The sequence below is a fragment of the Schistocerca gregaria genome, chromosome 9 (genome assembly GCF_023897955.1).
Source record: "Schistocerca gregaria isolate iqSchGreg1 chromosome 9, iqSchGreg1.2, whole genome shotgun sequence".
In the NCBI taxonomy this organism is placed as follows: Eukaryota; Metazoa; Arthropoda; class Insecta; order Orthoptera; family Acrididae; genus Schistocerca; species Schistocerca gregaria.
Genome location: NC_064928.1, coordinates 181,383,503 through 181,398,512, shown reverse-complemented (window position 1 = coordinate 181,398,512; position 15,010 = coordinate 181,383,503). Strand labels below are relative to the sequence as shown.

The 15,010-nt window shown below is 44.5% G+C and overlaps 1 protein-coding gene and 1 non-coding gene across 2 annotated transcripts in view; one reads left to right on the top strand and one right to left on the bottom strand.

Annotated features, from left to right (window-relative positions):
* Positions 1–15,010, bottom strand: part of LOC126291490 (uncharacterized) — a 103,399-nt gene that overhangs the window by 13,751 nt on the left and 74,638 nt on the right. Inside the window, exon 2 of the mRNA XM_049984998.1 lies at positions 4,005–6,250. Within this exon, the coding sequence (XP_049840955.1) occupies positions 4,005–4,283 (279 nt within the window). The 5' untranslated portion in view covers positions 4,284–6,250. The remainder of the gene's footprint in view (positions 1–4,004; positions 6,251–15,010) is intronic.
* Trnas-cga (transfer RNA serine (anticodon CGA)) lies at positions 13,512–13,586 on the top strand. The gene has a single exon. It is a non-coding gene; the product is annotated as a tRNA-Ser (tRNA).

Here is a 15,010-nt window from a genome sequence, read left to right as displayed (position 1 = left end):
TAGTTTGGACAAGAAGAGAATAGAAGCTTTCGAAATGTGGTGCTACAGAAGAATTCTGAAGATTAGATGGGTAGATCACGTAACTAAAGAGGAGGTATTGAATAGGATTGGGGAGAAGAGAAATTTGTGGCACAACTTGACTAGTTGAAGGGATCGGTTGGTAGGACATGTTCTGAGGCATCAAGGAATCACAAATTTAGCATTGAAGGGCAGTGTGGAGGATAAAAATCGTAGAGAGAGACCAAGAGATGAATACACAAGCAGATTCAGAAGGATATAGGTTGCAGTATGTACTGGGAGATGAAGGAGTTTGCACAGGATAGAGAGGCATGGAGAGCTGCATCGAACCAGTCTCAGGACTGAAGATCACAACAACAACAATAATAATACAACAAAAAGCATCAAATGGGCAGAAGTCCAAAATCCCGATATACGGTCAAAGCCCAGAGCAGATTGCAAAATTCGAGCACTTTGGAAATATTACAGCGGAGAACCAACACGAAATCGACAATGCTGATAGCCACGGCGGCGCTCAACAAAAAGAGAAAATTGCTATGCGGGCTCAAGATCGAGGAAAAGATCGGTCAAATCCTACACAGGGTGAATCATGTAACATTTGCACCCCAAATGTTGCGGGCATGGAAGGCGCTACCTATATGCAGTTTTCAAACAACTGTATTTAAGGCAAGGACGCGTATTTGCACCCAATATACAGTTTTTGAGATTTTGACAGCAGTGCAGGTATTTCAACAGTTACAAATTTTTAAATGGGACTGCGCCTACTGACAGTAAAATCCTAAGAGTAGCACAGAAAACTGGCCTCAGAATCTCATTTGAAGAGACTATGCTAACTGACCCACTCCTTGCAGAGATAATTACAATAAGAGAACAAGAAATGAAAATTGTTGAAAAATTTAAATATTTCGGTGAGATCGTAACTTACAATCTAAATGAGAAACAATCATGGCAAAATACTGTAGAATAAAAAATTAAAAAACTGAACAAAGCAAATTACATTACTAACAACACATACAACAACAAAAAACCTATCCATAGATGCAAAGTTAAAAATTGTAAAACATTTACTCAACCAGAAATAACTTACGCAGTTGAAACCATCTTCAAAATAACTAATACAACAGAAATTGACAAAATACCAAAGATAGGAAGAAGAATAATTAAGACATGCATAAATAAACAATATCAAATAAATGAGAATTGGAGAACAGCATCACATGAAACGTTATACAAGAGAATAGAACCAGCAATGAGGACGGTCAGGAAGAAATATAATATCTAGTTCTTTAGCCATCTGATTAGAACACCCGGAAAAAAATTGGAAGGAAATAATGGGACGATTGTGGAATAGCAAGAGCAACATTAAATGCATCACAGAAATTAAGAAAGATACAAGAGAACTGGAAACTGCAGTAGACGGCTTAAAAACAAAACAGAGAAAACCAGAATCCTGCAAGACACGCGAATTAGAGTAAAAACGAAGATCAATAAAAGAGTTACAGAAAGAGTGAGCTAATACGAAGAAAGAAAGAAAATATGTGAAATAATGAAGGAGTATTGGGCAGAAAGAAGCGCAAAACACCCTTCACATAATAATAAATTATAATCATCCTTGTATCGTCCGCCCCAGGTACGTGAGTGGTCAGCGTGACAGAATGTAATACCTAACGGCCCGCGTTCGATTCCGGGCTGGATCGGAGATTTTCTCCGCCCAGGAACTGGATGTTGTGTTGTCCTTATCATCATCATTTCATCCCCATCGACACGCAAGTCGCCGAAGTGGCGACATCTCAAAAGACTTGCACCAGGCGACCGGTCTACCCGACGGGAGACCCTAGCCACACGGCATTTCCATTACATCCTTGTACTTGTGAACTGTCTTATTGAATTATTGTTGCAACAACAACCTGCATAAACCTTTGTATAACCGATTATAGTGGTCCCATGAAGGTCATAAAATAAAATATAGAAGTAAGTTGATATCCCTGCAGTTCGCCTATCCTATTGGTTGCTATGGAATCGTGATTCACGTTGTCTCACGAGGCGAACCTTCTGTAGTAAGACTGGCGGTGCAAGTGATCGTAATATGAGTTAGAGGCATTGGTGGGTGGAATCTGGGACAGCTAAACGTGAATATCTGTATTTAGGTGGCTAATTGAAGGGGTCGTACGTCAAAATGGGATGATGGCTCGAGAAACCAGAAGGTGCTGAGCAGAACTGGGGAAACCGGAAAGCTTTATACATCATAAAGAAAAACAAGAATAAACTTTTAGGCCGTATCTTGAGACGCCAGTGTTTATCCCAGAAAACAAGAGACGGAACAGGGAAAGACAGAATGGAACGGAACGACAGTATGGCACTGATGGCTGGGAGTGCACACCTAGAGAAATTCAGCCGCGGAGTTGCAAGCCTTTTCGGTTGACGTCACACTGGCGATTTTCGGTCCGTTGATGATGAAGTGATGATCAGGACAACAAAACACTCAGTCCCTGTGAGGAGAAGAATCTCAGATCCAGCCGGGAATCGAATCCCAGCACTCTGCACGGCAGCAGGAGGCGCTGACGACTCAGCAAACGAGGCAGGAACCCCAGGACAGGGGGACGTGGACAAGGACAGTGGCTGGACAGCTGTCTACACTACTGGCCATTAAAATTGCTACACCACGAAGATGACGTGCTACAGACGCGAAATTTAACCGACAGTAAGAAGATGCTGTGATATGCAAATGATTAGCTTTTCAGAGCATTCCTACAAGGTTGACGCCGTTGGCGACACCTACAACGTGCTGACATGAGGAAAGTTACCAACCAATTTCTCATACACAAACAGTAGTTGACCGGCGTTGCCTGGCGAAACGTTGTTGTGATGCCTCGTGTAAGGAGGAGAAATGCGTACCATCACGTTTCCGACTTTGATAACGCTCGGATTGTAGTCTATCACGATTGCGGTTTATCGTATCGCGCCATTGCTGCTCGCGTTGTTCTGGATCCAATTACTGTTAGCAGAAAATGGAATCGTTGGGTTCAGGAGGGTAATACGGAACGCCGTGATGGATCCCAACGGCCTCGTATCACTAGCACTCGAGATGACCATCTTATCGACATGGCAATAACGGATCGTGCAGCCACGTCTCGATCCCTGAGTCAAGAGATTGGGACGTTTGCAAGACAACAAACATCTGCACGAGGAGTTCGACGACGTTGGCAGCAGCATGGACTATCAGCTCGGAGACCACGGCTGCGGTAACCCTTGACGCTGCATCACAGACAGGAGCGCCTGCGATGGTGTACTCAACGACGAGCCTGGGTGCGCCAATGACAAAACGTCATTTTTTCGGATGAATCCAGGTGCTGTTTATACCATCACGATGGTCGCATCCGTGTTTGACGACATCGCGGTGAACGCACATTGGAAGCGTTTATTCGTCTTCGCCATACTGGCGGTGTGATGTTATGGGGTGCCATTGGTTACACGTCTCGGTCACCTCTTGTTCGCATTGACAGCACTCTGAATAGTGGACGTTACATTTCAGCAGGATAATGCACGACCGCATATTACAGGTCCTGTACGGGCCTTTCTGGATACTGAAAGCTGGCCAGCAGATTCTCCAGATCTCTCACCAACTGAAAACGTCTTGTCAATGGTGGCCGAGCAACTTCCTCGTCACAATACGCCAGTCACTACTCTTGACGAACTATGGTATCGTGTTGAAGCTGCATGGGCAGCTCTACCTGTACACGCCGTCCAAGCTCTGTTTGAGTCAATGCCCAGGTGTATCAAGACCGTTATTACGGCCAGAGGTGGTTGTTCTGGGTACTGATTTCTTAGTATGCATGCACCTAAACTGCGTGAAAATGTAATCACATCTCAGTTCTAGTATAATATAGTTGTCCAAAGAATACCAGTTTATCATCTGCATTTCTTCTTGGTGTAGCAATTTTACTGGCCAGTAGCGTATGAGGCAGGCAGAGTGTGGCGGTACTCACGGACAGCGGCAGAGGCAGCGACATCTGCTGCAGCAGCGGGTGGTGGTGGTGGTGCTGCTGGTGGTGCTGGTGGTGGTGCAGGTGGTGCGGCCGCGGCGGCGGCTGCGGGGGCGGCGAGCCGGCGCGGAGGCGCGAGCGGCGCGGCAGCAGGCGCGGCGACGCGGGGGCGGAGCCGGGGGCCGAGCCGGAGGCGGAGCCGCCCCCGCCGCCCACCGTCAGCTCGGCGAGGCGCGCCAGCGGGTCCAGCGTCTGCGACAGGCGCCGGCGGTCCTCCGCCATGGCTGCCTACGGAGGCGTTCCACGCGGGTCCATCCCCGGGCCGAAACTAACTCCTCTCCCGGCACACCCACACTCCCGCTACTGTCCTACAGCCGAGCTGCACTCCTATCCTATCGCACTGCTCCCAAGAGGTCACCTACTACGACTCTTCAGTCACCACTACACTCTGACCCTTCACAGCCACTAAGCACACTCACCAAACCTCAGTCAGCCGTCTTACCGATACCTGTACACTTCGGGTCTAGGTTCTGAAGAAAGAGTATCCTTTCACACGTCACTGTGGCACTGTCTTCCCACGATGATCCATCACTAGTACAGTCACACACACGTACCCCTCACGAGATCCTTTCCCAGAGTAGAGACAGTAGCAGTGTAACGGGAGGAATGGTGTCGGGAAACGAATGTCGGAATCACCACCTCGTGACCTTGCAGAGACAGTAGCAGTGTAATGGGTGGAATGCTGTTGCGAAACGGATATCGGAATCACCACGTCCCGACCTTGCAGAACACACACTGCTCTCCTAAAATAACTGGCATTTCTCCGTGTGCCTAATTTTCCGTTTAGCAAAATTTGCGACAGGTGTGGTCAGGCTGTCAGCAGTAAGGGACCGGGCTACTGCGAGATGGACCTTCTTCCTCTTCTCCCTCTGGAGCTGTCGCACAGTCATTGCACTATACTCGCTCCCTAGTCTCCGCCAGTTACTGCACCCATTCAGAAACTTGGCTCCCTGGTGCAAGGATGCCAACCAATAGTCAGTCTCACAGTAAAGCGTACTATGTAAGAAACCACTTGACAGTGAGTGGTGGACAACGGGAGCGCGTAGAAAACTTCCGACAGGTACTAAACGCTGCAGTACTCCAAAACGTACTGGCTGGGCATGAAATCCGGTGCAGACTCAGAAATGATGTTATAGGAATGACAGTTATCAGATGAACACTGTCGAGGATAGAGGGCTGTATCCCATGTGACAGATGGGAAGTTCTACAATGTACAGTACCGACTGCACAGTGGCTCTCCAAAATGAGAGAAATGCTTGTAAGCCGCCCTTAAAATGGAGAAATGGGGCGCAGAGGAGAGCCGAGTAGCGAGCGAAGGAACTTCTCCAGCTGGTAGAACTGACGTGCCGCTACTGGGCGTTAAGAGTCAAAGAATCACGAAGGACTGATTGCAAGAGACGGGTGACGTGTACTTCGGGCTGAAGATTAATAATGCAAGTCTGTCAGACCGTCCTTCTCGAGCCAGGGAATGGCACTTCGGGTGGACCGGTGTCCTCAGGCTGGGGAAATGGGATTAAATCGTGAGGAGGCAGTCGCTGCACTTTTCGGAGGTGGGGGCGAGAGTCCCTCCCGAGTGGGCCTCTCGGAAGTACGGAAGACTCCCGGAAAGCTGTGCGCCAATAGACTGGGAGGGGGCGGGGGCAATCTGTCAGCGAGATGAGAGTCCACCTCAGACCGCCAGATGGCTCCGAGGGCTGACGAGCCGGCGCTGTGCGCTCATTTGCGTCACCGGCGTGGCAGGGCGGGAGGAAAGAAGAAATTAATTCCGTCGCGAAAATCTGGCCCGGGTGTAACTTAGAGCTTGTCCTGATGTCTCAGTCCCTCACTCCGGCGAGAGTAATCGCCGCCTCCCGGCGCCGGAATATTTAACGCGCAGCACTCTTCCTCTGCCCAAATCTCCTCCTCCTCTTCTTCTTTTTCTTCTTCAGTCTGTTCTTTTCCTACTCGCTCGCGCTACGGTCTGCGTCAGGCGGAGGCATCTACTTTGTCAGCGGCGACATCAATCAAGCGAGGCGGGGGTTGGGGCCCGAGTAAGTCGCCGCGCATCCGACAGGAACGGCCGGCGTAGACGGGCGGATGGCGAGCGTTTCCACTGACGAGACACGTCCTCAGGTCCTCACGGGCTCTTGAGTCGACAGCTGCTGATGGAGACAGTTGCCCTCGAAGCTTGGAGCTGTCTCGTACAGCTCCTGCAACAGAGGAACAGAAACACGGCGGTGAGAGGAGTTACACCTGACGTAATGAGGAACCTCGTCTATACCACCGAGTTCTAGTTGCTGTTTACCTATTTAAAGGCTTGCAGGATCTACACAAAAAACTGATATCTATCGTCCAATATTACAATAATTATACATCGAATTTTATTTTTTATGCTTTCACAATCTTACTATAATCTTAAGCTTAAGGTTCAAATGGCTCTGAGCACTATGAGACTTAACATCTGAGACCATCAGTCCCCTAGAACTTAGAACTATTTAAACTTAACTAGCCTAAGGACAGCACACACATCCATGGCCGAGGCAGAATTCGAACCTGCGACCGTAGAAGTCACGCGGTTCGAGACTGAAGAGCCTAGAACCGTTCGGCCACAGCAGCCGGCTGTCTTAATTGTGCGAAACCTTAAGCTTAGCTGGCCGCGGTGGCCGAGCGGTTCTAGGCTCTTCAGTTCGGAACCGTGCTGCTGCTACGGTCGCAGGTTCGAATCCTGCCTCGGGCATGGATGTGTGTGCTCTCCTTAGGTTAGTTAGGTTTAAGTAGTTCTAAGTCTAGGGGACTGATGACCTCAGATGTTAAGTCCCGTACTGCTTCGAGCCATTGTGAATTAAGACATGTATAACAGTTGCCAAGAGTGTGTATATTTTGAGGTAGGTAGATGACGGGACGCAAATACTCGGATTTACACTGAATCGCCAAAAAAACAGGTGTAGGCGTGCGTATTCAAATACACAGATTAGTAAACAGGCAGAACACGGCGATGCGATTGGCAGCGCCAATATAAAACAAGAAAGTGTCTGGCGCAGTTGTTAGATCAGTTACTACTGCTGCAATGGCAGGTTATGAAGATGTAAGTGAATTTGCACGTTGTGTTATAGTCGCCGTATGAGCGATGGGACACAGTATCCCAAAGTACGATGAAGTGGGGACTTTCCCGTACGACGTACGATGAAGTGGGGACTTTCCCGTACGACCATTTCACAAGTGTACCGTGAATATCAGAAATCTGCTAGAACATCAAAACTCCGACATCGCTGCTGCCGGTAAAAGATGTTGCAAGAACGGGACTAAAGACGACTGAAGGGAACCGTTCAACGCAACAGAAGTGCAACCCTTCCGCAAATTGCTGCACATTTCAATCCTGAGCTATCAACAAGTGTCAGCGTGCGAACCATTCAACGGAACATCATCGATAAGGGCTTTCGCTGGCGAACACCCTTTCGTGTATCCTAGATGACTGCACGATACAAATCTTTAAGCCTCGTTTGGGCCCGTCAACAGCGACATTGGAATGTTGATGACTGGAAACGTGTTGCCTGGTCGGGTCAGTCTCGTTTCAAATTGTATCGAGCGGATGGACGTGTACGGGTATGGAGACAACCTCTTGAAGCCATGGACCCTGCATGTTAGCAGGAGACTGTTCAAGCTGGTACAGGCTCTGTAATGGTGTAGGGCGTGTGCAGTTGCTCTGGTATGGGACCTCTGATATGTCTAGATACGACTCTGACAGGTGACTCGTACATAAGTGTCCTGTCTGATCACCTGCATCCATTCACGTCCAGTGTGCATTCCGACGGACTCGGGCAATTCCAGCAGGACAGTGCGACACCCCAAACGTCCAGAACAGTTACAGAGTGGCAAGGTGGTTACGTGCTGGACTGTGGGGCCCGACCCTATGTCAATTCCAGAATTTTTTTTCGGCACTTACCAATTCCTTAGCGTCTTATAAGATGTGCAAAATGGTTCGAAGTCCACGTCACACTGTGGTTCGCCATACATCTGCATGGACAAATCTGCTCAAAGGTCTGAGGAAGACAAAGGATGTACTAAAATTCTCCTTTTCGATGTACGTAAATGATGTACCACCAGGCTTGTCCTGCAAATACCACATGTACGTCGATGACATCCATGCAAATTCTATAAACCTGAAGACAGCTAGCTAGAATCTCAACACCGACATGTATGCACTAGGAAAATGCGCACAGGATATAGGGTTAAGCACAACCCATCCAAAACCGAAGCCGTACTGCTTGGTCATTCTAGGCTCATTTGCACGAAATATCGGGAATTCCTACCGTCTTTAACCCCAAATGGGATAAATATCAACTTCTCTCTTTCAGCAAAGAGTCTAGCAGTAATATTAGATGAAAACTGGACTGAGCATGTAACGTAATGCTCTAGAAGGCTTCAGCATCTCTCCAAGCCCTACAAAAATATGAAAAGCTCTTTCCTCTAGACCTGAAAATGAACTTGGCACAAGCACCTATACTTACAGCGATGTTATCCTTCAAGGTATTTCTCAGGATATCTCACGACACCTGGAACTGGTAATGAATCCCTGTGTTCGTTAAATCTGTGATGTTCGACTCTTCAATCACATTTCACCATCAGACGCATAGCTACCCTGGCTGTGTGCAGACAAGCGCAGAGATTTCCATAACCTCTGTCTTGTTCACTGTCTTATGATTTAACACTGTCCCTCATACCTCTCCCCGACCTTAACGCTGTGGTCTGAACAACACGGCAGGAACACCTGTTCCCATCAGAGCGAAATCCTTTCTGTCCCACTCCATCGTTCAGCCACTTTCTCGAAGGCTTTCTCTGTGGCAGGGAGCCGACTCTGCAAAAACTTCCCGCATTATATTAGAGAACTAAATAACATCTCCAGCTTAAGAAGACATATCTACTAAAACAACAATAACATTACCATTGTCCCTGTATGCACTCGTTAGACTTGCACATACCTCATTCCAACCAGGTCTTCCTTATTTCCCAGTATTCTCAACAAAGTAATCTCCTTAAATTACCATTTCCCAAAACTCGCTAGGTTAGAAACCATATATTTTGTAGACCTGTAAATTCTTCTTTTATCTGCCACTGTTATTATTGTTATTAATTTCACACTTACTGTAATTATTATTATTCTTCTTTCTTTCTTTTCTCAGACATTTTGTCTGGTCAAAAATGGAAAGTGACGCGGACCTTGATCAAGCGTGACTTCCTTTTAACTCTACGGTATATGTTATATTGCATTTAGGAATTTTCGGGTAATTGAACATGTATTAAAAATTACAGATTTCTGTAGTTGTATATATAAGTTTGGATGTAGCTGTATTGCGTTGATGTACTGGTGGATATTGTATGGTATGACTCCTGTAGTTGATAGTATAATTGGTATAATGTCAACATTATCCTGATGCCTCATGTCCTTGACTTCCTCAGCCAGTTGGATGTATTTTTCAATTTTTTCTCCTGTTTTCTTTTGTATATTTTTGTATTGGGTATGGATATTTCAATTAGTTGTGTTAATTTCTTCTTTTTATTGGTGAGTATGATGTCAGGTTTATTATGTGACGTTGTTTTGTCTGTTATAATGGTTCTGTTCCAGTATAAAAATGGTTCAAATGGCTCTGAGCACTATGGGACATAACATCTGTGGTCATCAGTCCCCTAGAACTTAGAACTACTTAAACCTAACTAACCTAAGGACATCACACACATCCATGCCCGAGGCAGGATTCGAACCTGTGACCGTAGCGGTCACGCGGTTCCAGACTGACGGGCCTAGAACCGCACGGCTACAACGGCCGGCTGTTTTCCAGTATAATTTGTAATTATTCTCCAGTACATTTTGTGGTGCATACTTGTATGTGGGAACGTGTTGTTTTATAAGTTTATGTTGTAAGGCAAGCTGTTGATGTATTATTTTTGCTACATTGTCATGTCTTCTGGGGTATTCTGTATTTGCTAGTATTGTACATCCGCTTGTGATGTGATCTACTGTTTCTATATGTTGTTTGCAAAGTCTGCATTTATCTGTTGTGGTATTGGGATGTTTAATAATATGCTTGCTGTAATATCTGTTCTTTATTGTTTGATCCTGTATTGCAATCATGAATCCTTCTGTCTCACTTTATATATTGCCTTTTCTTAGCCCTGTGTTGGAAGCGTCTTGATCGATGTGTGGCTGTGTTAGATGATACAGGTGCTTGCCATGCAGTGTTTTCTTTTTCCAGTTTACTTTCTTCGTATCTGTTGATGTTATGTGATCTAAAGGGTTGAAGAAGTGGTTATCAAATTGCAGTGATGTAGCCGATGTATTTATATGAGTGATTGCTTTGTGTATTTTGCTAGTTTCTACTCGTTCTAGAAAGAATTTTCTAAAAATTGTCTACCTGTCCATAATGTAGGTTTTTTATGTTGATAAATCCCCTTCCTTCTTCCTTTCTGCTTAATGTTAATCTTTCTGTTGCCGAATGTATGTGATGTATTCTATATTTGTGGCATTGTGATCGTGTAAGTGTATTGAGTATTTCTAGGTCTGTGTTACTCCATTTCACTACTCCAAATGAGTAGGTCAATATTGGTATAGCATAAGTATTTATAGCTTTTGTCTTGTTTCTTGCTGTCAATTCTGTTTTCAGTATTTTTGTTAGTCTTTGTCTCTATTTTTCTTTTAGTTCTTCTTTAATATTTGTATTATCTATTCCTATTTTTTGTCTGTATCCTAGATATTTATAGGCATCTGTTTTTTCCATCGCTTCTATGCAGTAGCCGTGGTTACCCAATATGTAATCTTCTTGTTTAGTGTGTTTTCCCTTGACTATGCTATTTTTCTTACATTTGTCTGTTCCAAAAGCCATATTTATATCATTGCTGAATACTTCTGTTATCTTTAGTAAGTGGTTGAGTTGTTGATTTGTTGCTGCCAGTAGTTTTAGATCATCCATGTATAGCAAATGTGTGATTTTGTGTGGGTGTGTTCCAGTAATATTGTATACATAATTTGTATTATTTAGCATGTTAGATAGTGGGTTCAGAGCAAGGTAGAACCAGAAAGGACTTAATGAGTCTCCTTGGTATATTCCACGCTTAATTTGTATTGGTTGTGATGTGATATTATTTGAATTTGTTTGGATATTAAGTGTGGTTTTCCAATTTTTCATTACTAAGTTTTGGAACTGTATCAATTTAGGATCTACTTTGTATATTTCCAATATTTTTAGTAACCATGAGTGGGGTACACTATCAAAAGCTTTTTGGTAATCAATGTATGCGTAGTGTAGCGACCTTTGTTTAGTTCTAGCTTGATATGTCACCTCTGCATCTATTATCAGTTGCTCTTTACATCCTCGTGCTCCTTTGCAACAGCCTTTTTGTTCTTCATTTATAATTTTGTTCTGTGTTGTTTGTGTCATTAATTTCTGTGTAATGACTGTAGTTAATATTTTGTATAATGTTGGTAGGCATGTTATGGGGCGATATTTAGCTGAGTTTGCTGTGTCTCCTTGATCTTTAGGCTTCAGATAAGTTATTCCATGTGTAAGTGTATCAGGGAATGTGTATGGGTCTGCAATGTAACTGTTAAATAATTTAGTTAGATGTGAATGTGTTGAGGTGAACTTCTATAGCCAGAAATTTGCTATTTTATCTCTTCCAGGGGCTTTCCAGTTGTGAGTAGAATTAATTGCTTGGCTGACTTCATGTTGCAAAATTATCACTTCAGGCATTTGTGGTATCATCTTGTATGTGTCTGTCTCTGCTTGTATCCACTGTGCATCTCTGTTATGTTGTACTGGGTTTGGCCATATGTTGCTCCAGAAGTGTTCCATGTCTGTTATGGTTGGTGGATTGTGTATTTTAATGTGTGTGTTATCCATTGTCTGGTAAAATTTCTTTTGGTTTGTGTTGAATGTTTGGTTTTGTTTCCTTCTATTTTCACTTTTTTTTGTATCTTCCAAGTCGTTTGGCCAATGCTTTTAATTTCTGCTTTTTTTCATCTAATTGCTCTATCGCTTCTTGATGTGAGATTTTACATAACCTTTCTCGTTTTTTTTCTGACATTTCATTTCTTATAAATTGTGTTAGCTGTCCGATGTCTTTTCTCAGTTTTTCTATTCTGATCTGTAGCCTGTGTTGCCATGCTGATTTTGTGGTTTTCTTCTGTGTGTTGGTTGGTTCTGATCTCTGCCTAGTGTGTATATTTAGTGTAGTGAGTGCTCCTATATAAACCAGTAATTGTAACTCTTCCATAGTTGAGTTTTCATTTATTTTGTTGTGTATGATTGTGTTGATAGTTGTTATTGTTGTTTCGACTTGTGGGTTATTTGATGGTCTATGCAAGAATGGTCTAATGTCTGTATTTGTGTCTTTGTATCCTGTATATGTCAACTGAAATTTTTCTTCTATATCTAACATGTGTGTCACTTCGTGTTCTATTTGTGCCTATTCTGGTGGCTGTCTTAAGATTGCATTTTCCTCTGATTGTTTAATTGATCCGTGTTGTTCTTTGTTTGTTTGCTCTGGGATGTTTGAGTCCATTACTGTATTTTCTTCTTCTGGTTGCACATTATTTTCTTCGAGTAATTGTTGTACTTGTTGTTTGATGTTTTCTGATTCTGACTGGGGTATTCTGTTATCTTTTATTATTACACGGATCTGATCAGCTAGTTGTTCTGTTAAAAATTTTAATTCTGGGTATCTGGTAATAAATGTTGTGTATACTTGTGATCTGTATCCAGTTGTGTTGGTTCCTAAGTTTGTTGCTTGGTAGTAACAGAACATGAGATGTGGCTTAACTTCATCTGACCATCTCATCCTCTGTCTTTGTTTTCCTTCTAGAGTGGTTGCAGTAAGCATATGCTGCAAAACACCTCTATTTGGATTTAAATCATTTTCCATGTGGCTAGCAGTGTCGTTACCATTGTGGACGGGCATAGGGTTCAAGCGTCGTCCCCGACCATGACGGCGCTTGTCCGAGGCTTCATTAGTTCTGTCCTGAACCAACTAATCACACTAAAAGTGGGGATTAGCTCTATTAGTGGTTTGTTCTTTTCGTCGACTTTTAACACTGGCAGAACATACCGGAGGCCTATTCTTTTCCCGGGCCTCCACGGGTTTTATTATTATTATCATTATTATTATTCCCAGAACGAGATTTTCACTCTGCAGCGGAGTGTGCGCTGAAACTTCCTGGCAGATTAAAACCGTGTGACCGACCGAGACTCGAACTAGGGACCTTTGCCTTTCGCGGGCAAGTGCTCTGCCATCTCCGCTGCAGAGTGAAAATATCATTCTGGAAACAATCCCCAGGCTGTGGCTAAGCCATGTCTCCGCTATATACTTTCTTTCAGGTGTGCTAGTTCTGCAAGGTTCGCAGAAGAGCTTCTGTAAAGTTTGGAAGGTAGGAGACGAGATACTGGCAGAAGTAAAGCTGTGAGTAGCGGGCGTGAGTCGTGCCTCGGTAGCTCAGTTGGTAGAGCACTTGCCCGCGAAAGGCAAAGGTCCCGAGTTCGAGTCTCGGTCGGGCATACAGTTTTAATCTGCCAGGAAGTTTCATTGTTATTATTATTATTATTAACACTGTTAATGGTTGCAGCTGCAGTAGTACAAGTAACACCAGTTAGTTTATAGTCAGTATAATTTAATCACACCGCCACTCTAGACACTCAAATCATTTTAATACTAGCTGTGATGCTACAACTGTTATTTTTTTAGGTAACTGTGATGTAATATATACTGTATGTGTGAAACCCTGGTCCGTGGTAACAGACGGCCTGATGGCCCTAATCAGATGAACTAAACCAAACTCCGCACGAACAGGCCATGAAGACCCAACGGTACCGACCGGCCGCCGTGTCATCCTCAGCCCACAGGCGTTATTGGATTCGGATATGAAAGGGCATGTGGTCAGCACACCGCTCTCCCAGCCGTATGTCAGTTTACGAGGCCGTAGCGGCTACTTCTCAGTCAAGTAGCTTCTCAGTCTGCCTCACAAGAGCTGAGTGCACGCTACTTGCCAATACCCTCGTATTATCACAATCCGTTATTGGTTAACAACACGAGTCCCTCACTGCAATCCATTATGTGAAAACTGCACATCAGTAGGACTTTTGCAATATTTGCAGCGCAAGTTTTACATGACTGACTTGTGTAATACTCAGTAATCGCAAAATATGTTTTAATCCGGGCTTAAATTGAGTCGGATTAGGGGTCTGAGGCATCCAGAATGGTTTAAAAGGTGGTTTCTGATTCTAATTTTTCCAACATATTTCCAGAGCGCACTCTTGTAATCTATACCCTATCAGTTCAGTCTCCCCACCCCCCACCCCTCTCAGTAATTTAATGCTAATAACAAATAAGGATATAGGAATGAGGATGAGCTGCTATTGACAGCATAGAGGACGAATTATAGCAGCCAAGATAGACATGATACCAATAGCTACCACGAAACTCTTAGTATAACGTCAACAATACCATAACACAACAAATTTGACCACAGATATTTGCCACCAGCCAGTAGCGGAGGTGACTGCCGTAACTTGTGCACAGTGTGAGGAATACCGGCCAAACTGACAGCGTGAAGGAGTGCCTCGTCTAGCGAGGCGTGTCCGGTGCTATTGGAGACACCTGGGCAGACAATAGAGAGCGAAACAAAGGGCCTATTGTCAGCGTCATGTGTACAATGGAGAGGAAAACCCCAATTCAGCTGTCCGCAAGATATCCGCGAGATCGAGACGCGTGTCGCAGCCGCGAAGTAATTTTCGAACTGAAGCTTTTCACTGGAGTAATCTGACGTCATGCGGTCTCAGTTTTGCTACGCCGAGGCCGAAGGCGACGGCAGGGCATTCTGTATGCACGTCTGAAACCCTCTGCAAGGCGAAGTCCAACTCTGCCCAAATTTCAGAGGTTCTTCAGAGATATTTTCCAAGTATTTTTATGTCAGAGGGCCGTGG